The sequence below is a fragment of the Babylonia areolata genome, chromosome 1, assembly GCF_041734735.1.
Source record: "Babylonia areolata isolate BAREFJ2019XMU chromosome 1, ASM4173473v1, whole genome shotgun sequence".
NCBI classification, from domain to species: domain Eukaryota; kingdom Metazoa; phylum Mollusca; class Gastropoda; order Neogastropoda; family Buccinidae; genus Babylonia; species Babylonia areolata.
The window spans coordinates 70,459,388-70,481,588 of record NC_134876.1 but is presented as its reverse complement, the minus strand read 5'-3'; the positions used below and the strand labels follow the sequence as shown (position 1 = coordinate 70,481,588).

Here is a 22,201-nt window from a genome sequence, read left to right as displayed (position 1 = left end):
TCCACTTTACAAAAATATGGATAAGAAAATTAAATAGTCTACACAAACTTTAGATTCCTGACCAGTATTTCTATTTCCTTGTATTTTCTTAGCACAAACATTTAACATAAACTTCTGGTAAGCAGACTCGCAATATCCAACTCGGGTCATGATGAGCACTTTTTTTTGTTAACTCAGGTCATGATGAGCACTTAAAAAAAAAAAATGCTCTCATACTGTCATAGATATTTTTAAGTGGAAAAAACTCAAAAGGAATTATACCTTCTGGATTACTGTAAAAACAAAACAAAAAAACCTCCTGCATTCAATGAATTCATCTACCACTTACGCTTTTCTTACAGACTTTGACCTGCATGGCATTTCTTTTTCAACATGACACTGAAGCAGTCACAGTTTTCACTGAAAGTGCATGAAATAACTGCTTGGCATTTCCATGTCTTTTTAACTCACTGAACTCTGACATGCATAATGGAATCTTTAACAAGTGTATTATGAACTTCAGATTGTGAATACACTTGAAAGACTTGGGTGCAAGCAGCTCTGCGCATCACTGCTCTAGAAAGTCAGAAAATCAGCCACCTTTCATACACCTGCTGCAGCCAGGTTTTGTACCCAGGCCTTCTGAATGGAAGTTGGACAAACTCGTTACTTGACATGCTAATTCTGCCCCAACAATGAAATAAATATGCTCTAGTGTCAACCCGGAGAGCGCGATGAGCCATGATCGTGGCTTTCCCGGTGAAGTGCGATGGGCCACAATCGTGGCTCTGTTTACATAAGGTCCGACATCGTACGGCTGTGCTCGGCAGCCTTCGTAAAACTGCCTCGTTCTGGTGTTACTGCCTCCATGCTTGTATTTGCACAAACTCTGACTGAGTTTACAAGTCCAGATCTTCATATTTTTTGTAAACAATGAGTGACACTGAAGTTGACAAAGCTCAGGAAATGAGTGACCTTGTCACCAGTGATGATTCGTTTGCTGACAGGGATTCTGGTGAAAACGGCTTTGTTAATTTGACACTTGGGCATGCTGGCTTGCTTGTTGTTCATTCAGTTTTGTGTCTCCAGCTACAAAAACTGGGGGGGGGGGATGTGGGTTAGGCATGGATCTATTGTGATTTCTTGACCAAATCAAGATAGAAAACTGGAAATTATTTTGATTTAAAGCATTCTTGCTGCATTTGAAAGCAACATGAGCTAAAAGAAAACATTTATTTCTCTTTTTGCCTGTGATTGCATAAAGTATTGTAGATGTGCGTGTGCGTGGCGTCAGTGGGTGTGTCTCAAACAAATAATACAATGCTTATAATTTCACTGTTTCAGTTATATTCATATCATGATTCTGCAGCCAGAACATTTTTTGTACAGTTTAATTCCAGTTTTGAGATTTTGACTCTGTAAAAGTTGTGAAAATACCTATAAACATTGTGGTTGACGTTTCTGGAAAACAAGTGTGCAAAATTTGTTAATTATATCCTATGGAATATCTCCAACTACATACAAGGTACAGCCTTTTTCTTACTTTTATCTGATTCTTCATTCACTCTACTTTCCAAAAATGTATAGGTTTACCTATTTATTCTTACTGATAAGCATGCAAATGCCCCAAATCAGAGCACAGGCAAACTATCCCTTTGTTTTAAGCATGATTTCTGTGTGTATGTTTTATTATATCCAGCACTTTGAGGGTTAAAGAATGATTTTGTATTGTATTACTTTTTTCTGTCTGCTGGTTAGCTTGTTTTACTATTAAAGTGGATTTTTCAACAGAATTCTGACAGAAACACCCCTTTGTTGCTGTGGGTTTCTTTTGTGTGTGCTTTGATGCTGCACATGCAACCTCAGTTTATCTCATCCGACAGCTCTCTTTTCTTTTCTGTCTGAAATCACATTTCACTAATGCTATTGACACTACATTGCTGGGTTTGATCATTTTGATTCAACTTAATGAGTGCAGGAAGTTGCAACAGCAGTTTGCTTACAGAATATCTGCATACATACATTATGATATGTGCAGATTTATTATTTCTACCAACTTTTTATTTCTTCTGGTGTTTGATGATTTGAGATCTTAAATGAGAAGGTGGAGATAAAGTCTAATAATTTATGCTGAAAGGGAAAAACTTGTCGACCTTAATTTCACTCAGGTTTTCTGTTTCTCTGTTGAAGAGATGACAATCAATGAGACAAAAATCACAATACCAAAACCACAAAGCAATGATGAATAATTTGTATATATTTACTGAATTTCACTCAATGGCCACTGGTATTTCTGAAGATGAATTTAAAAAACAGAGGGAGTTGTTAAAGAGACAATGTGGCAGTCTACTCCTTGGGAGACATTTGATCTTGCTCCGTGACTGTTGCCAATGGGGCTCTTAGCGGAGGGCATCCACAGTACACTGATTCAGAACAGGAATTATTGAACATGTCAGAAGTGACTCAGCAGCTATGCAGTGTCTCCTCTCGTGTATGGCCTGGCAAGCTAAGACAGTGTGGATGATGGGGCTGTTTAAAAGAGAGAAACACCCCCCACCTCCTCAAAACTGAACAAAAAAAATCATACATTGCATTCAGAATGCCATACATTTATTCACAATCTCAGTCAACATTTAATCAATTTCAGTCTGACACACACACACACATTCATTTAAATATGCAGAAGACGAAAACTTATTTATTAAGCTCCATTCCAAATAAATCATTCCCAGACTGCAGTAATTATAGAACTGATTGCACTCTCCAGTTAACTGACTGTCACAGCTGAATGCAGCTTCACAAGATTCAAACCCAATCACTCAATGTGCTGATGTTGGTGTTCCTGCCACAACACCACCACTCTTTCTATGGCACGCTGGCCCACTTGGCTGAAGATGAAAATGTGTCCACTGCAGACCAAGATGAAGAACCAGGCAAACCACAACAGGTAATCTGTCTCCTCAGTGGGGATGGAGGACAGGGGGCCTTCATAGTCCTCTGGGGACAGTTCCACGCTGCTGTTGGCTTCTAACCCTGTCAAAGCGTATCGCAGTCATTCTGCTGTTGAACATTTATGTGGTGAAAAGAACCTGCTACAGGACATGAGGAAGACTACTAACCAACCCCAAACTTTCCTTTGCCATTTAGTGCTGAGGAAAATGGTGTGAAACTATTGAAATATACTTTATTAAGTTCAACTTTTGATTCTGAGTTGTGAAATTTCTTCTTTTTAATTTTAATAAGCATTTCCCGTCATAAGAGATTCTTCCCAGGACCTTTGGGATCAGTTGGTACAAATGACAGTAACCACCCAAAATCTGTTGAGCTGTTGCCTGATACTCCTTTTCCCATGCCAGGCCACTGACACAATAAACAGGGAATACATTGGGGAAAGAAAAATGAAGAAGAAAAAAAAAAGGGCACATATAAATATTTTACCATGATAAGGGAAACACCCAATTTACAAGCCGCACATTGATGACTAGAACACAAGAACCATTCTTTGAAACATGCAATATATTGAGATAATTGTTTTCTCTTCTGTCTTGCTTAACACTGTTCAAGAAAGACTTACAGCTGACGTTGTTCCACAAGAAATTAGAACAGTATTCTACAATAAAATACACTGCTGCTATGGCATGAAAAGAAATATATGTTCACTCAAGTGTTCAGCAATAATCTGTATATTTAATTATAAATGAATGTGAGAAATAAGTATTTCTAAATCCACTTCTTTTTTTTTCTTTTACAATAACTTGAGTAAGTAAAAAAAGAGAGAAAAAAAATCTGTTTCCCTGACCATACAAACCTGGAAACATGTACAAAGCCTCACTCAGTCACTGTGTGCAAAAAAACAACAACAAAAAAACAACACAAAAAAAAACCGAGAGTTGAAGAGAGGCAAGGCCTTCAATACTCACCTGTGATACACACAAAAAACAACAACAAAAAATCAAATTAAAAATATCATTTAAATCTGTTCTGTATTTAACATTAAATTTTTAATTTAAAAAAAAATATTTTATTTAAAAAAAAATAAATTTAAGGGCATGGATTCAAACCAAGCATATTCAGGTTGAGAGTAAGTAGATTTACAACACTAAAGCACGCCTACCAATGGCGTTCAAAAATTAATATTTGAACTTATGTTTTTTTTAGCGTGATAAATCTATTATGGTATTTGAGGTGATAATTCTGTTTAAATCATATTATTTTAGTATATCTCGATTATTTAAGAAATTCTTTAAAATCCATGGTAAAGGAAACGTTGCCATTGCCTGAGGCACACCGCAACATGTAGCCATTTTCGACAGACTTCCAGAAACTACAACCGGGTCCATTCAATTTCTTTTTTCATGTTCATTCTATATTATATAATTCAGTATCCACTTTAAAATACTCAAAGGCAGTAAACACGTCAATGGTGCATTTAGTGTCACTGTATGTATTCTGTCCAGAATTTGTATTTCTTTTCTTCTAACTGCCAAGAAGAAAAAAGAGGTCATGCCATCTTCAAACCCAAACATTAATTGTGATTTTCTGGATCAGATCCTCAACGAAATAAACCGTTCATGATCCCCCCAAAATCATGAAGACTTACAACCTATCATTGGCATGACTGTGAAGATTCCCCCCCCCCCACCCCCTCTCTTATCCAAATTTGGTATTGGCAAATAGTATTTTCAGAGAAAATGACAATGCAAAAGTTTACCACGGACACACACATACATACAGACAAACACACCCACATACACAAACTAAACAGACAACCTAACATGTGGTTATTACATCAACTCACATTGTTCACAGAATTGAGTCCAAAACCAAAATAAAAAGACTGAAAGAAATGCTACAACAGAAAACCTCACTCACCAGTGGTGTTGGTGATGAACTCGAGCAATGTGTGGAAATGACGCTCTGTGTGGTTAAACCTTACAGCTGACCGAGACTGATGGAACAGCATGATATTTGGAACTGCCACGGTTCCAAAACGAGCATTCAAACTGAAAATTATATATATATATATATATATATATATATGAAAGGACTTAAGTTGAATGTCCAAATTGCTACATTTCCAAAGCAAGTATTTAAACTGAAAATTAGCAGCAAAAATTGAATTCAGTTCATAAGTAAAACAAAAGAAATGCAGAGACACCAGCAAAAACTTATGTTGTTAAGTTGTAAAGTTGTACAGAGACGCTGAACAACAAATCTTTTCTCACCCTAACAGAAGAAATCTGAAGAAAAAAACTGCTTTCTATGATTACAATTACAAGGCAGGAACTCAACAAAATTATGAAGCACTGCTTATGACTCCATGATGGTCAAAGGGAAAATAATTATATTATGTATTCTAGGCGTCAGTTTTTTTAAAACAGAAAACATAGTTCTGTATTTTCTACAACCATGGCATACTAAAAGTAATAAATAGTATTATGACAGGTGTATTCCACAGAAATAAAATGAGATTATATATGAAAATGTCAAGAAGGAAAAAAAAAGCATACTAGAATAATTTCAAGAACTTTCATACACTTTGACCATAATACCAACAGTACACATGCGGTTGTTCTTAAAATGTCTGGATAACAAGAACAAAAAGTAAACTGCCACAACTACAAATGCTGCATAAGTAAAGTTGCCAGAGTTCTGTTATCAAATTTATGTAAAACAATTGCGAATGCCTGCAATCAGTGTCACTGATCATTTGTCAATTCTGTACTTGCACTGAAAAAAACCACACCATTACATACATCAAGATGGCACTGCTTCTCGACTTTTTTTTATTTATTTTTTAGTCTTACAGCAGATAACAGTTAATACGGAATCTACAGAAAGATAACAGAAAATATTTTAAACCTTCTGACTGAAACTATTTCTGAATACTTTCAGAAGAATATAAATTCTATTACTGAATACTTTTAGAAGCATGTAAATTTTACTACTGAATACATTTAGAAGTACACAAATTTTAACAACTGCCATTTTTCATGTCACACAAGAACAAACACCTTGTTTCATTAAGTTTGCCATGTATCGCTCAACTAGCAGCTATCACAAAAAGCACTCAACCAGCACCTACCACACAAAGTACTTACTTGCTGAAATGCACAGTGTCCACTGCCAGTACCTCCAGCTGTGGAAACGCTCGTGCTACAGCATTGTAGTGAGGTGCAGTGGCTGCACAAAAGTGACACCACGGGGCGTAAAACATCACCAGCACACAGTCTGACAAGGAATGGTTCTTGTCAAAGCTGAGGAGCTCCAGAAGGATGGTACTATTGACAATCTTCACCACAGCTGTTGTGTTCTCTGTCACATTTCTCCCCACACACTGGAACTTGGTCTTCTTGCTAGAGTCTGTGCTGTTCTTCTCCTCCTTTTCTGCTACATCAGAGGAGTTACCTGTCACATTCCCAAGCAACAGCTTTTTGAAACAGTTCTTTAGGTGCAAAGATTAAAGAAGACAAGCTCTGTAAAATGAACAGAACTGTGAGACAACACTGTGAACAATGTAATGTACATCTGATCTTCCAAAGCTGGCGCATTTTTTGTTTGTTTTTGTTTGAAATAATGTTCTTGGTATGATCATCAAACGCAAACACATCAGCACAACATTTAGCCAACTTTTTCTGTACAGTTATACCAGATATGATGCATTGTGATTTTCTTTACATCTGGAACATATTCAGCTGTACAGATCATATCTAGTTTGCTTCTGCTGAGGTGATAAAAATTATCTTCCTCTCCCAAAATGTTAATGTTACAATATTTTACACACACATACAATTATATATATATATATATATATATAATTGTATGTGTGTGTAAAATATTGTAACATTAACATTACATATTACAATGTTTTCTCAAGTGGTACAAGAGGAAAAATGTATCCTCATGCTTGTTTTGAGAAAGAAAACTTTCTCTTTCTTAGTTTCCGTGGTTTCTTTGGTTATGTTGCAAATGCATGAAAGCAAAATTGAAAGAACCAACCAATGGTTTATTCTAAGTATAGATAAACTGCCCGCTCTCTCTTTCTCTCCTTCTCCCATTTCATTACTCAAATATTAGTGTGTGCAAGAGCATGTGTGCTTGCTTGTTTGTGTGTGTATGCACATACATCCAGTGAGAGTGTGTGATCACAACTTGACCTTTATGGTGTTGACCAATTGGTCATGAACACCCCTTTCAAATCAAGCCACAATGAAGGAAGAGTTACCTGTGGCCACACCAGCAACATCACTCTGGTTGTTGCTGTCTGTGGTGGCAGAGGCATCCTGACCTGTGGAGGATTTCTCCATCTCCTGGAACTCCTCAATCACCGGGTTCAACAGGAATTTGATCAGATTCATTAAGGAGAAAAACCGCCGCCCTCCTGATCGCTTCTGATCCGTCCCATCTTCTGTTTGCTCAGTCCAGATTTCTTCTTCTTTCCCTTCACTTGACTCATCAGTCTGCTCATCACCTGCCTCTAAATGGCCAAAAGCCTGGAGAAATACTTTAGATGGTGGTATCCTTTTTTCTGCATTGTCTTCTGTGTCACTGTCACTTTCACCCTCACATGCATCATTTCGTTTCACACTGCTCTTGACTTCACTGCCTTCAGTTTCTATCTTTGCTGCATGAGTGTCCTCATCTTGGCAATTCCTTTCTTCACTGGGAACAGACTGTGTTTCAGAACAAGCAGAATCACCATCTTCAATATTCTGCTGAGAAAAAACAACAAAAATTGCAAACAAAAAGTGAAACATTTTGTTTTGTTTCTTTAACAACACATGTTTTTTAACAACGATATGGAAAAAAAAGAAGCCAAAATAACAGTTAAAAAAAACAACAACTACAAGTAAATGAACTTAGAAATGCACAGATGTATGAACATAATATCTGTTTATTTTGTTCGGGACAGTTTGTAAGATATTCCAGAGAAAACTTAACCACTAGACTGCTGACTAAAATCTTCAAAATGTTACAAAATAATTTCTCAAGAAAATATTGAACATGCAATCTATTCCTTCGTTCACTTTTACAATCTTTTTTTGTTGTTAAGATTAGTTCAATCCTCTCATGAGATTTTTCTTACCTTTATTACTTTTCTTGTAAAAAGAACTTTGGACTATGATGACAAAACTGTATGATTGCGCATTTCCCCTCTGAGCCCACAGTGATTCTGAATTAACTCTCAGATGGAATTAACCAGGCTGAAAAATCCCACAATTAAATCAAAACTTTCTACTGAAGCTTGAACAGATATAAGAAAAACTAATCATTGTTTATTGCACTGACAAATATGGTGCCCACCACTTCCATTTACTTACCGCTCTTAAACCATTTTCCTCAGAAGCATACTGAAGTTGATCAGTTTCCACTGTCTGCGGTGGATTCAAACTGTTGGCAGTATTCACATTTTCTGAGACACCTTCAGAATGTTCTGACTCTTCCGATGAAAAGCAAGAAACTGTCACCAGCAGAACAGTCAATGCAATGGCTGGAAACTGTTTTAACACTTCCATCCTGTTCACTCCTGTAACAGATAACCCCCCCCCCACCCCCCCCAAAAAAACCCCAAAACAACACACCCATATATCATCAGCAATGATTCAGCATTATAAGCACAAAACAATACATAACTGAACAAAGAATAAAATACAAGTGCTCCTGCCTCTGGTTCAAAGCAATCACAGGCTTTGCTCCTCAGTATCTATTTGAACTCTGTATACATACATTTCCTCCATGACCCTTCCATCCTCTGCTGACACCAGGCTCGTCCAGCTTCCTACTTTCACATGCAAACAACATGGCCAACAAGTTTTTTCTTTCTCAACAGCTAAGCATGGAACTATCTACCAAACTCTCTCTCTGACACAGTCAGTCCTTAGAGTCTTTCAGGTTAGGCCTGAAAACATATCTCTTTACCCTTTACTATGATAAAGGCCTATCCTCTCCCCACCATTTGACATTGTTTTCATCCAGCTGATTACTGTGATGTGTGTGCATGTGGATGGAGAGAGAAGTGTGTGTGGTTGCCTCTGTATATATATATATATATATATATATATATATATATATATATATGTGTGTGTGTGTGTGTGTGTGTGTGTTTTGTGTGTGTGTGTTTTGTGTGTGTGTGTGTGTGTGTGTGTGTGTGTGTGTGTGTGTGTGTGTGTGTGTGTGTGTGTGCATGGATGCACCATTTGTGTGTGTGTGTGTGTGCGTTTGTGATATGTTACTATTACTTATTTCTTTGTGTTATACACCATACCATATCACTGGTTTTTTTGGTATTACTTTTTGTGTTTTCTATAGAGCGCCTTGAGCATTGGAAAAGCCCTATACAAATTTCCATTATTACTATCATTGTATATATGCACATACATACACACACCCTGTTAACTTTTCAGTAATTATTCAGAATTAAAACATACTGTTCTTATTCCACACATTACCATGTTATATTTTAACTTATTTTCTCTTGGAATGAATAATAATACTCCTCGGTGCATATCTTTGTGTGAAACAAAAAGTTGTTTAAATGAAATGTGTATCAATCTTCATACATGTGTACATTATATATATATGTATATAGTGTTTGAAAGTTTAGTGGGCAGGAAGGAGTATGGGGCTAACTTTTCAGTTGGCTTGGTCAGCTGGTGCTTCCTTTTATCATTGACAATGTCACAATGTAATGGCAAACCAAAAAGGTGAAAGGCTTTAAACTATTGGCTGCAAGTCATTGCTTGATGACACTGACACAATATATTAAATATGTTTTACTGAGAAGTGAGCAACAGAAGATTCACTGCCACTTTACAGCTTTACGCCTCTTGCCACTTTACAGCTTTACGCCTCTAACACATATGTATGATACACACACAGGACATCAACAAGTGATTACATAAGGGTGTGTCACCTCACCACAACTGACTCAGACTCACATATGTGTGTCTGAGTATATACATGCATACATATACTCACAGATGCATCCATATCTGACCATTTTCAAGTATGCTCTTAACAGAAATCTGAGCTACAATGGACTGTTCTCATTCAGCTATGTCTGGGATTTATTCAGTTTGGCAATGAATGAATAATCAGAATGGTTTGTTCACATCTCAAGTTGGCACTGTTATTATGCACATGTTTGCATGCACACCAAGCTACACAGCTGGGCAGGGGGAGGAAACTCCAATTGCGTTCATGGGATAGAGAGGGTTGGTTTATCTTGGAGTCTTAAATGTGTTTATAAATGGCTCAAACCATAGAGTAAAAGTAAAGACCTAAACTAGAGAACTAAATAAGTGCTAGTATTTTTTTCTAAGAGGTTAAAACAAAACTGGGTATCAATGACTCTAAATGATGTTACTGTAACAGGGGTACTCTGCTACACAATGTTAATTTTCTTGTTCTTTGACACAGAGGTCCATGTCTTAATTTGATCCTCTGGCTCAATTCCCCCATAATAGTATTCAAATTATATCAAATTTAAGGGGCAGAAAGCCTGAGAACCCTAAAGGGTACTGAGTTTGCACCTGAAGCACACTTCTGAAGTACAGAACCAGTCATCTTTAAAACATGTATGAACCAGTGGTAGCTAACAGAGGAATGTGGTCCCCCACACTGAAGAAAAGGACTGATCCAATAGTAGCAGTAGTAGGATAGGGAAAAGACAAACTTTGAAGCTTTGAAGTTGACCCTTCTTTGTTTCATAACATATTTTGGTGGAAATGTTGGTCAAAGTTCCGACACTTCATTTTCCAGTTTACTTATTTGTTAAACTTCATGGAAATTGTTGAGAATTCTATAGGATTGTCCAGTTGATTCTTGAATGAATTAGTAGATGGTGCTTGTTTTAGATGAGTTGGCAGTTCATTCCATACATTAGTTAACTCTAATTACTGAAGCAATACTTTTTTGTATAAGTATAGTTACTGAAGCAATACTTTTTTGTATAAGTATTTGAATTTTGTACAAACATTTTTCCATCAGTATTGCTTGTGGAATTGTACTGAAGTGCAGAGAAGAACTGATCACAAGACACATCAACATGACTGTTGAAAAGTTTATAAGTCTCAATGAGATCACCACATATCCTACCCTTCAGGGAAAATAATTTTACATAAGCTAATTGATTGTAAGTCATGTGCCTACATTCATAATTTCATGTACAAGCTTTGAGGCTCTTCTCAGCACTCTCTCAATTGCAATAGATTGTTGCTTCAAATAAGGGTCACCACACAGTGTTTCCATACTCCCAAGTGAGGTCTCACTCAAATGAAAGATTTCTATCAAAAGTGACTCCTTTTCCGAGTCTTTTTTTATTTTCACATGATTTTACTGTGTTTGTAGCATTATTTAGTTTCATAATGTATGTTTTGTTTGGATTTCTTCTGCCAACATGCATCACTTTACACTGTCAACATAAAAATATTGATTCCAATTCTCTGACCAAGCCTGGAGTTTGTCTAGCTCTTGTTGCAAGATGCTGCTGTTGCATGTCTTATTATTATATTTTGTTATTGAAAGCAACAATTTTACAAGATGATTCTACATAGTATGGAAGGTCATTTATAAATGTACTAAGAAGTAATGGTTCAAGAATACTTCCCTGTTGCATTCCACTATAACAGCAGTCTCCACAGAGAACTCATCACTAACTTTAAAAAAAAAAATTTTTTTAGTTCTTTCCCTAAAAAAATCTCGTCATTCTGTGTAAGCTACCAACTATACGGTATACTAAGCTTCTAGGATGTGGATATGTGGATAACGTGCATGTGGATGTAGCTGATATCATTTGCTCTGGTGTCAATGTCATTTTACATTGATCCTCCATGTTCTTATACTGACTACGCAAATATTGCTATTACTAATACTAGTTTTACTGAATGAAAATATTTAACTTCAAGAGCGGATTAACCCCAAGTGGTTGTGACTGGTATAATTACTATTCTGTAAGCATACTCTAAAACTGTGCCATAGCAGCTTTCCTTTCATTCCGTAATGCTATAAACATAAATGCAAATATGAGGTAATCTGATGATCCAATCGGACACCAAAGGTCGTTAACCTGGAACTGAAATGAAACTGAAAATAGTCTCATGTGCTGTCGAGCTCACTGGAAACAAGTTCATTTTGTTTAAATGCTGTTATCTGCGGATACCACTGCTGTTCGTTTCTGGATAATCTGGTATGCTGGCAAAGAAAGCATAGCTCTCCTTTGTAATTAAAAAAAAAGTATGCCGGATCTGTACAGTAATTTATCTTACCCTTCCACTTCAAGACCCTCACGTCTTATGAGGCGCCATCTTGATATATTTCTCTTCACGTTGTTGATTGGTCCATAAGATCAGTTCATAAGTTCAGCCAATCGGGGGTACTTTTTCTCATTGCTAAACCGACTCACTGTGAGCCTTCCCACCGCAGTCTGCACGCGGTTGTCGCCGGTGCCCAGCTAAACGAGCTAGGTCCACCTGTTCTCTTTGGTTCAGTGGTTTGCATCGAGCACTTTGAAAAACGTCGAAGATGGCAGCAGCAGTTGAGCGTGAAGGGGTGCATAATTATTCATATGTATTCTCCTTTGAAAAGAATTGGAACGAACCGGCATTTTGGAAATATATGCTTGACCGATGGACAGACAGTTTCATGTACTCGGCCATCTACGTCGTGGTCGTTTTTGGTGGTCAAGTCTACATGAAGACTCGCCCCCGTTATGACTTGCGCCCTGCCCTCGCTTTATGGAGTGGTATCCTGGCCATCTTCAGCATCGCCGGTGCCATTAGAACGCTGCCGGAGCTGGTGACCGCCGTCGCAAAACACAGTTTTCAGTATTCGATTTGTGTGCCTACGTATTTCAAGGGTGTCACCGGCTTCTGGTCCTTCATGTTCACAGTATCGAAAGTGTACGAACTCGGGGACACAATTTTCATCATTTTGCGGAAGCAGCCACTCATCTTTCTGCATTGGTATCACCACATCACAGTCCTGATCTATGTGTGGTACAGCTACCCAGAGCACACTGCCCCAGGACGTTGGTTCATGGTGATGAATTACATTGTCCACTCCGTGATGTACACTTACTACTCCCTGAGAGCTCTTCGATTCAACATACCCAAGTGGATCAGCATCGTCATCACCAGCTTGCAAATCACACAGATGGTCATTGGCGTCAGCATCAATGTAATGATCTACCAGATCAAAGGTCGTGGCGAGTTCTGTCAGCAAACGTATGAAAACCTGCGTTACTCTTCCATGATGTATTTCAGCTACTTTTTGCTGTTCGCCCACTTCTTTTATACAACTTACATCATTGAAAAACCAAAGGGTGAATTGCCAAGAAAACCAGATCTCAAAGATAAAAAGCTTGCTTAATATTTAGAACATCATTTATCAACAATTTATTATCAGTTTGCTTCCAAATTTAGCATACTCATCCAGATAATAAAGTAAGATTGGGAAGGGAATATTGTATGTCTTTTAAGTTTCATTTTCTGTAAGGCCTGATGTCATCTCTCTCTGGTGAGAGGGTATTTCGTGCATAGAAAATTAAATGACAAACAAATGGGTTTTTTATTTATGCTTCTTTTTTTATTTATTTTTTTATTCATCTCATGACAATTTGATTTCTTTTCTTTTTTTAATTTTTGTTTATAGGCTTATGCATAGTTGTGTAAACATTGTGCATCAGTTTTCAGCAAACAGTGGGAGAACACATACTTGTGGGAGGTGGTTGACTTTGCAGCTTGTTAATTGTTTTTTGTGCACTGACCCTACAGGTCAATCTGACAACATTGCAACAGATATGGTACAGTTTGTTGCTTATGTACCCAGTAATGATGACCTTTCACACCTCAGTGATGATGTCACTTTGAACTCAGTCTTGACAAGATGTCATGTAAGTTAACAACATTATCAAAGGTACTGAATGTTCAGAATGCATCTGTAGAAACTTTATTATATGAAGCAATTTTCCACTTTATACAAGAGCTACAACAATAACACATTTGTAGATATGTTTTAGAGATCGATCAATCCTTTTGAAAAACCAAAAGGAAGATGAGTCCAAAAACAGATGGTCATGAAAAGAACTAATCTCTTGCAGAGTTTGTTCCAGTAATTCTGACTAGTTGTCAGCTCTGTCTCAACCAGTTCAGATCAGTAATGGCAAGGAAAAGATGCAGTGATAGAGGACAAGGAAGAAAAAAATGGTGCTTTTTTTTTTCCCCTTGTCAGTCTTAATACTTCAGTTACCTCAATCCCAGGTTTATTATAGGACTACACCATTGGCAAACTGTCTTCAAAAATAAGTCATAGAAATCCTGAGTCCAGGGCAACTGAGCACAATATTTTCTTATGTGTAGGTCACTTTGCTTATATTTTGTATAGTATCTAAATGTCGTCTGCTAGATCACAGGAAAGTGTCGTCTGCTAGATGAGAGGGGGAGAAACTCATGTAAATCTAGTTGCAACAGAAGTGCTGATTGGTCATTACATTGCCAGATTTGTTACAACAACGAATGAAATTATTACATCAAATGACCCCATTATCTCACATTGTTCAAATATAAGCGTGCCTGTGTCATGCATTCAGGATCAACAAATTGCCATAGCAAAAACTTATCTATGGACACTGAGTGCAGACGTCCATATCCACAAACAGGTGGCACAAGCTGTGGTCAAGAAAAGAGCATTAAAAATCTCTCACCCCACCCCCCACCTCCCACCCCCCAGTCCTCCCCTTTCCCCTTTTAAAATTTTTTTAAATTAATTTTTGCTATATATTTATTTATTCTTTTTTCCGCTGGAAGTGGAAAAGACTGTCATTTCTGGAGTTTTGTCCACACTTACTTGTTATTGATATAAGTGGTTACTTGTGTTTTTGAAGGGAAATAGCAGCAAGCCATATTGAAGAGTGATTGTAGAAGTGACCCATAACAAATTCTACATTTGGGTGAGTTGGTCCATATTGTTTCCACTTGAGGATGAACATAATTGGTCTGAGCTAGCTGAAAAAACAACAAAAAAACTTTGACATGGAGTTATCAGCTGATGAAGACTACCGAAACAGGCCATGTTCTTCATCTTTTTGTTACGTGGTAGAGCTCCTAATGAGTGTTGGATGATCTGGCTTGTTGAATTTATTATAAGATCATACAGTAACTGACTGTTGCTTGGTGATTTTAGCACTTGTAGTGTATCTTATGTGTGTTCAGACCTATATATGTGTGTTAATTGTGCATAATTTAGTAGATAGAGGAACAAACTGTTTGGAACTTGTGTGTGTAGTGTTCTTGGCTTTTTGTTGCTAATCACATCCAACCCATGTGCCCCACCATGTCTCTTTCTTTGATGGGACAAGCAGCTTTTTTTGTCAAAAATTGATAAAAATGCCAAATGTTAATTTACATAAGAGAATGTATATGTATATAAACGGGTAAATTGAAAAGGGGTAAATCGAATCAGCGTTGGGAACACTAGAAGAATGAGGAAAAGTGGATATATATATGATATGATCAAGGAGAATGATCCAGCAAATTGCTAAGCAATGTATGACAACTGAATATCTTTTTTTCTGTGAATAGAAATTATGGACAGAAATCTGTTAAGCTTGTTTTGGACAGTAACATCTGAGTCCAGAGATTTATTTATTTATTTTATTTTTGTAATACAAGTTTATCTCCTGTTTCCTTTAACCTGTGCCATTGTTTAAAAAAAAAGTAGTAAGAGCCTATGTATGCATGCATACACATGCAAATACACACACTATATATATATATGCAAACATGCATGCAAATGACATGTGATTGCACAGATACATCATACTTGTGAAATTGCCCAGAACTACCACAGACTGATGCAGTAAAAAATTATACTATGAATTGATTTTTTTTTTTTTTATAAACTGTAAAAATTAAGTTTTTTGAATGAGCTGTTGCTTTATTTAGAATTTTATTGCATGTTTGTTTGTGAATAATTTTTTTTATTCATTTTTGTTTTTATGCGTTTTGCTTGCCATATTCTTCTGGACGGTGCATGGTTCAAGCATGATTGATAGATACTACACATTTATATGACTCATGAATGGGAAGAAAAATTAATGTGATGGACAAGTGAGGTTGGTAATTCTTGTTGATTTTCCATAACTCATGAGAGTATTTTTGTTTATTTTGTTTTGATATCAGATGAGAAAAAAAGTGATGTGTTTTTTCTATTATTGTTTTGTTTAGGTGTTGGTGTTTTTGTTTTTGTTTTTTTGTTGTTGTTTTTTATACTGAAGTTGGGTTTTATGAGGAAGAAGAAATATCTTTTCTCAAATGTGGTTATGTGGAAGCCATCCTTAGGTCCCTGTTTAGGTGAGAAACAGACTGTTGCTAACTGAGCAGACAGTGGCATTGTTGAAAACTGAGTTTTGGAAGGAGAGAGAGAGAGAAAAAAAAAGCTGTAAGATCAACCAACCATCCGCATTATTAACGTTCCATGCTAGTCACATGTTTAAGATTTGAGAGGGATGTGGTGGTTTACTTAAAAAAGAAAGAAAAAATGTGGACAAATCATCTTTGATAATCTGACCAACATTTGTAATGACAATTTAGTATACAGCATGTAGTTTTAGGAAATTTTTTCAGTCTGCCCCAGTCATGTCTTTAGTGTCTTTGTGTGTGGGTTTTTTTTTGGTTGTTGTTTGTTTGTTTTGTTTGTTGTTTTTTTTAATGTAAAATCAGACTGAAAATGGTTTTACACCTAAATTGATGAACAGCGGTTTATTGTGTGATCTCTGAAAGGAGTTAGACCTCTTATCTTTTGGAGTGTGTATTAGAATAACAGGATTAAAAGATAAGCCCAGAATCACCCCAGCTTATTCCGCCAGTTTTGCCCACATGAAAATGAGTCTTTTTGACATTAGGATGTTGTTTTGCTGGTGACTTCTTGTGTTTGTTTTGTTTCTTTTGAACATGTACTGAATTTGTTAGAGGATATTGCCATGAGAGCAACTTTGTGAGTGATGTCTTGCTTAAGAAGAAAATGCACATTTGACATGTTTTTTTCCCTAGCCTTTTTTGTAGAGTTTTAAGGTGGTGGAGGCCAAAGGGAGGTTGGATGATAATTGTATCAGAATGTTTGTGTGTGTGTGTGTGTGTGTGTGTGAATAAATTATAATTTATAAATTTCTTGTGAATTTGCTACAAGTACACTACAGTAGTGTTAATGTGGTCCAGATGTCTGTTGATGGCATGCTATCCAAATTAGAATAGAAAACCTCGTCACTTTAAGTCCTGTTACATAAATGTACCTTTTGACTGTGGATCAACTCAGTTTTTTCACACATTTGTCTCTGATATAATAGTCAGTTTTCTGTTATAATACTATTAGCGTAGATCTTCTTGTCACATCTCTGACATATCTTGATATGTACTAGTCTTGTTCAGTTGTGATGTAATGTAAAATGGATTCATTTTGATCTGTGTTGTGTTAAAATCATCATTTTGTAATTGTGAAGAAATCTGTGATTATTGTATGGTACTGATAGTCATAAATGTCACGTTTGTTGATGTAACTGTTTTTTTGCATGTTAATTCAACTTAAACTGACATTGATCAATGTCCACCCAACACCCTCCCATTCACTCTCTTCAAGTTGATGATTTCAACTCTTGTTAACCAAATACCAAACAATCCATGAATTTAACTTTTTTCCTTTTGTTCTTTGCACACAGAGAAACCACTTCCATGTCATTGCACATTCTTGCCAGTGCATTTGTTTTGTTTTGTTTTGTTTTGTTTTGCTTTTGCTTCTTTGTCAGTTTGTGCACAAAACAAATACCACATAATAACAATGTATTATGAGTGCGGTGATTGAAAATTGTTTTCCCTTCACTTACTCAACAGAATAAGTTTTTCTCTTCCAGTAACCAAATCGATGTGTGAAAAATAAGTTTTGGATAATGTGAATTGTGAAGAAATCTATTGCAAAATACAAAGTGATGGTATTAGTAGCTTACAAAAAATTTTAATTTGCATCATATACTCCACTCAGTCAGTGGCACAGGGATATGGCTCACTGAACTCAAAAAGTATTTTGTTAAATCGTTTTACCTGCAGAATTTCGTTGTTGCTGGGACAGTTCTGTAGGTAAATTTTTTTTTTTTTTCTCACATAATTATTTTGAATGCTAGAATCAGGGAAAAAAACAACTGTTGCCAGGATCTCAAGGTATACTTGATTACGGAAACCAACCTTTCTGCCTCAGTTCATCTTTCATGTTGATGGTAACCCTCTCTTGATCCATACCTGTAGACTTGCTCCAGCCACAAGAACATCAGTGATAACGAACTAAGTGTTTTTTGTTATTTCTTGCATAATTTGGGTTACATTCCATGCACTTGAAAGTGACTTTGATTTATGTTGTGGATGTTTGATATCATTTCATAATTTTTTGTGTGAAATATTTTATAATTGCAAATGATAATGAGTATGCTTTTGATTGTGACAAGAGCAGATTCATCTCCTTGTGAGTAAGTCCCAATGACGTTCTGCAGAAGAACTGATTTTTCACTTTGAGTTGTTTCTCTTTGTAAAGTCAGGTATGTACACACATGATTTTTACCTTGCTCATCAGAATTGATCATTTTATTTTTTGTCACCATTATCACTCATGTGCTGATTTTTGTTTGTTGTCATTGATAAACCAGTCATTGATTCCGTGTGCTTTTGATGTTGACAGTTTACATGTCATCGTTTAAGGTATTTTTTGTTCAGAAAAGTATGTTAATACTGCAAAAAATAATTGATTTATCACCAGTATTGTCAAATACTGAATAGTCATGCTGACTTTATTAGTTTACTTTTGTGAACTCTTGCAGATATGTCAGTTGCAATGTACAGCAATGTGTTCACATCATCTTGATGCAGCAGTTCTCAACAGTTCAAATGAACACTTATTCTTTTTTCTTTTTGTTTTTCTTGTTTTACACTGTAAACAAAAAACATTTCAGATCACATCCATCAACCATCAGTGCTCTCTGTCATGTCTGCTATATTGTCAGGGTTTTAACTTTTATCCAAAATAATTCCAAACACTGCTGAAAAAAAGGGTAACAATGCTCACATTTTGTCATTACATTGCACTTCTTTGTTTAGGTGTTTGTTTCTTGGCAGTTAAAAATAGCAGAAGTTTGGGAGAGGTCATAGTTCTGACTTCCATTGTTCGAAGTCCACTGGAGTTGAGTGCTTTAAGAGAGATGTTGACCATGCAGTCACTGCAAAGGTGGCAATCTCCGAGACTTGGTCAGGATTTGAAAAAAAAGTTTTGGGTCAGTGAAGTTTCTGTCAAACTGTAGTCTTGGAATTAGAAAACTTCACTTGTAAATGAAACCCACCTGGCACATCCAGATTATGACCCACAGACCTCATGATCTTAGCCTCCAACATAGAATTCTGGTGTCCAATGTCTGAGCTGTTGCAGCCCCTTTCCTAAGCATGCCAAGTTGGAGAGATGTTTTAGTTACCCTTGCACTGTATTTTGTCAACAGCACAACCTTGCAGAGGATCACCACAAGCTTCTAGTGCATTGGGAACAAAGTGGTATTGTGACGAGACCAGTAGCATCATAATTGCATTGCATATATTGTAAATGTCACTCACATCAGTTTCACACTGGCTGTCTACTGTCTTGTCAATCTTTGGTTTGACAAAACTAGTCAGTGAATGTTGGTGACTAATCTTTTTGTCCATGGGATGCAAGTGAGGGTGGTTTGTTTTTGTTTGGTTTTTATTACACTGGTGATGAACACTTTCATTTTGAATTCCTGAAATCTGTAGTAGATCCTAATTACGTGAATGTAATTGTCATTGAGAAGGAAAAGAGAAAGAAAGAAAAAAGGAAAATAAAAGTTTTTTTCTTTCAATTTGGTTTAATGTTGAAGTCGTTTACATCTAAAAATTCTATGCTAAACAGGTACAGACTTTTTTTTCTCTTTTTATTTATTTATTTTTCATTTTAAGATTGATTCCTTACTGTATGGAAAATGTGAAGGTAGAAGAGTTTTGAATATAATCTGTTAGCGTTCTTGATGTAAATGAGTCTTGCCTGTAGATCATCTTATAAGAAAAAATTAATAAGGATTAAACACCAGCAGCATCTTTGTTACCATGTCACGAATATATTTGGTTAGAGTTTACATTGACCAATTATGATGTGTTATCCTCATTGTTAGTTGTGAACTGTATTTGAAGGAAAATGCTGCTCAGAGAAAATGAAGTCACCAAGGGCTTATAGCTTTAATGCATTTTTGTTGAAATTTACAACTCTGGTTGTATATTTTATGTGTGCATTTGAGTTTTTCTTTGAACTTGTCTTCTTTGTGTTGTTTTCAGAGAAGATTAAACATGTTTTAATAGCATTCAATATTGACTGTATTGATTAACTCAGAGACTATTTCATTCGCTTACATGCATGTGAGTAAGCTCCTATTCTCAGCTGTTTATACATTTGTGCGACATGAGCCTGCGCACGCACACACAATGTAGATCTTCAGTTTTTCTTGGCCTTATACTTTAATTTCTTTGTTGAACCTGTTGCATTGTTCAAAGTGTGTGCTGACACACACACACACACACACACACACATATATATATATATATTATATATATATATATATGCCTGTGACATTTCCAACAGTCATAACAAAGATTTACAATCACCAACCTACTGGGTTACAAGATGTCAACTCTGCTTACATATGATATATAATGATATATACTACCCTCTAAGACAGATATTTTCTAAACACACTACATGATAATTTGTGTTCTCAGATTTTTTTTCATTTAATGAATATGCAACTACATCACAGATTTTGTGTTTAAGTATTATGTGCTGTTATTCATGGAAACAAATACTAAATCAAATACTTTTGTACAGAAAGTGAATATGAATTGACTTTGGTTTCTTTACTGTAGGAAAATGTTTCCAGAACTTGTTTACTTGCTTTAAAGGAAAACTACATTGTGCAAGCATTGCACAGTCTCCCAATTATTGAAGTTTAAATCATGTTTTTAGTATCTTACACTTTTATGAAGTTTTCTTAACATTTCTGCTGCTTTTAATTCTTGCAGTTAATGGTATTATTGTAAATTTTCTCTCATTTTTTTTCTTTCAGATTTTCTTTTCATTTTACCCATCCCCCACAACCTGAACAAGACCAAAGGGAAAGTTGTATTTATATGTGTGTAAACTGGTTCAGTAATTTCATATCTGGTTCATTTGTGCATATTCTGTAGGCAAATGTTGTGTGTGTTGATTTCTATCCAATGCAACTGAAAGCTAAACTTCACAAATGCAAACTGATTTTCACACTTTAGATGGAATAACGGCTAACAGTCACTTTGGACTATCTTTGATTTGTTGTTCCTAGTTGCTTCATTTTGTACTGTAGTTAACTTCTTCACGCCCAAGTTTCTTCTTTGTAATAAAATGAAATCCTGACTTCTGTTTTCTCCTCAGATTTGTATATTTATTTGAACCATCTGGAATCTCTCTCTCTCTCTCTTACTAGCTTACATTCTCTCTTTTTCTTTCCTGTTTTCTTTTATGTCTCAGTACTATCTGTTTTAGTTCAGCTGCCTAGTTTTGTTCACGAAGCAATGAATGTGCGGATGCAAGCTATATACTTGAAAACATTCCCCTGTGCACAGAACATGTCATCACTTATGGGCAAGAGGCATAACAATAAAATACTTATGACTCTCTCCTTCTCTCCATCTCTCTACCCCTCAGTCTCTATCTGTGCCTCCCTCCATCCCACCTATTCATCCCCACTCTTTTCTTCTTCTTTTTCTTCTATTTAAACTTACGCTTCACGGACAACATTCCATAACACCGACTGCGCATACACAGAGTATTAATAAGATATTCATATAGGGTGGTTGCCAAGCAGATTTGGCAAGTAAACTGCATGCGTCTTTTCTACTTTCTTTTCCCCTTGTGCTCTGATTCTAATCACTTAGTACCTGTGCTGTATGAAAAAAAAAATTATGAGATTTGTCTGCCAACTGACACACTGTTGTAACTATTCTCAGACATCAAAATAAACAAACAAAATTATTACCCCCATTGTTAGTTATTTTCACTCAAGGAGCAAGTCATAAAAAGGCAATAAGCTTCCATTCCTGTAGGTTTACTGTATTCCAGCATGACTCCCATTGCTGTCAAAAACCATGAAAACGAT

General features: G+C 36.2%; 1 protein-coding gene and 1 pseudogene across 3 annotated transcripts; one reads left to right on the top strand and one right to left on the bottom strand.

Annotated features, from left to right (window-relative positions):
• Nucleotides 1-2,407: 2,407 nt before the first annotated feature.
• Nucleotides 2,408-12,363, bottom strand: LOC143286711 (uncharacterized). 3 transcript variants are annotated; one of them, XM_076594405.1, is made up of 6 exons: nt 12,246-12,363; nt 8,301-8,506; nt 7,205-7,694; nt 6,081-6,387; nt 4,852-4,982; nt 2,408-3,012 (listed from the first exon to the last, which is right to left on the bottom strand). In XM_076594405.1, the coding sequence occupies exons 2-6, from the start codon at nt 8,493-8,495 to the stop codon at nt 2,795-2,797; spliced, it is 1,341 nt and encodes a 446-aa protein (XP_076450520.1). In that variant the 5' UTR covers nt 8,496-8,506; nt 12,246-12,363; the 3' UTR covers nt 2,408-2,794. The 3 variants fall into 3 exon arrangements, with proteins under 3 accessions (XP_076450520.1, XP_076450528.1, XP_076450538.1); XM_076594413.1 differs by having other exon boundaries at nt 7,205-7,691; XM_076594423.1 differs by having other exon boundaries at nt 7,205-7,652.
• A 24-nt stretch (nt 12,364-12,387) lies between these two features.
• LOC143286724 (very long chain fatty acid elongase 6 pseudogene) lies at nt 12,388-21,459 on the top strand (annotated as a pseudogene).
• The last annotated feature ends 742 nt before the right edge of the window (nt 21,460-22,201 follow it).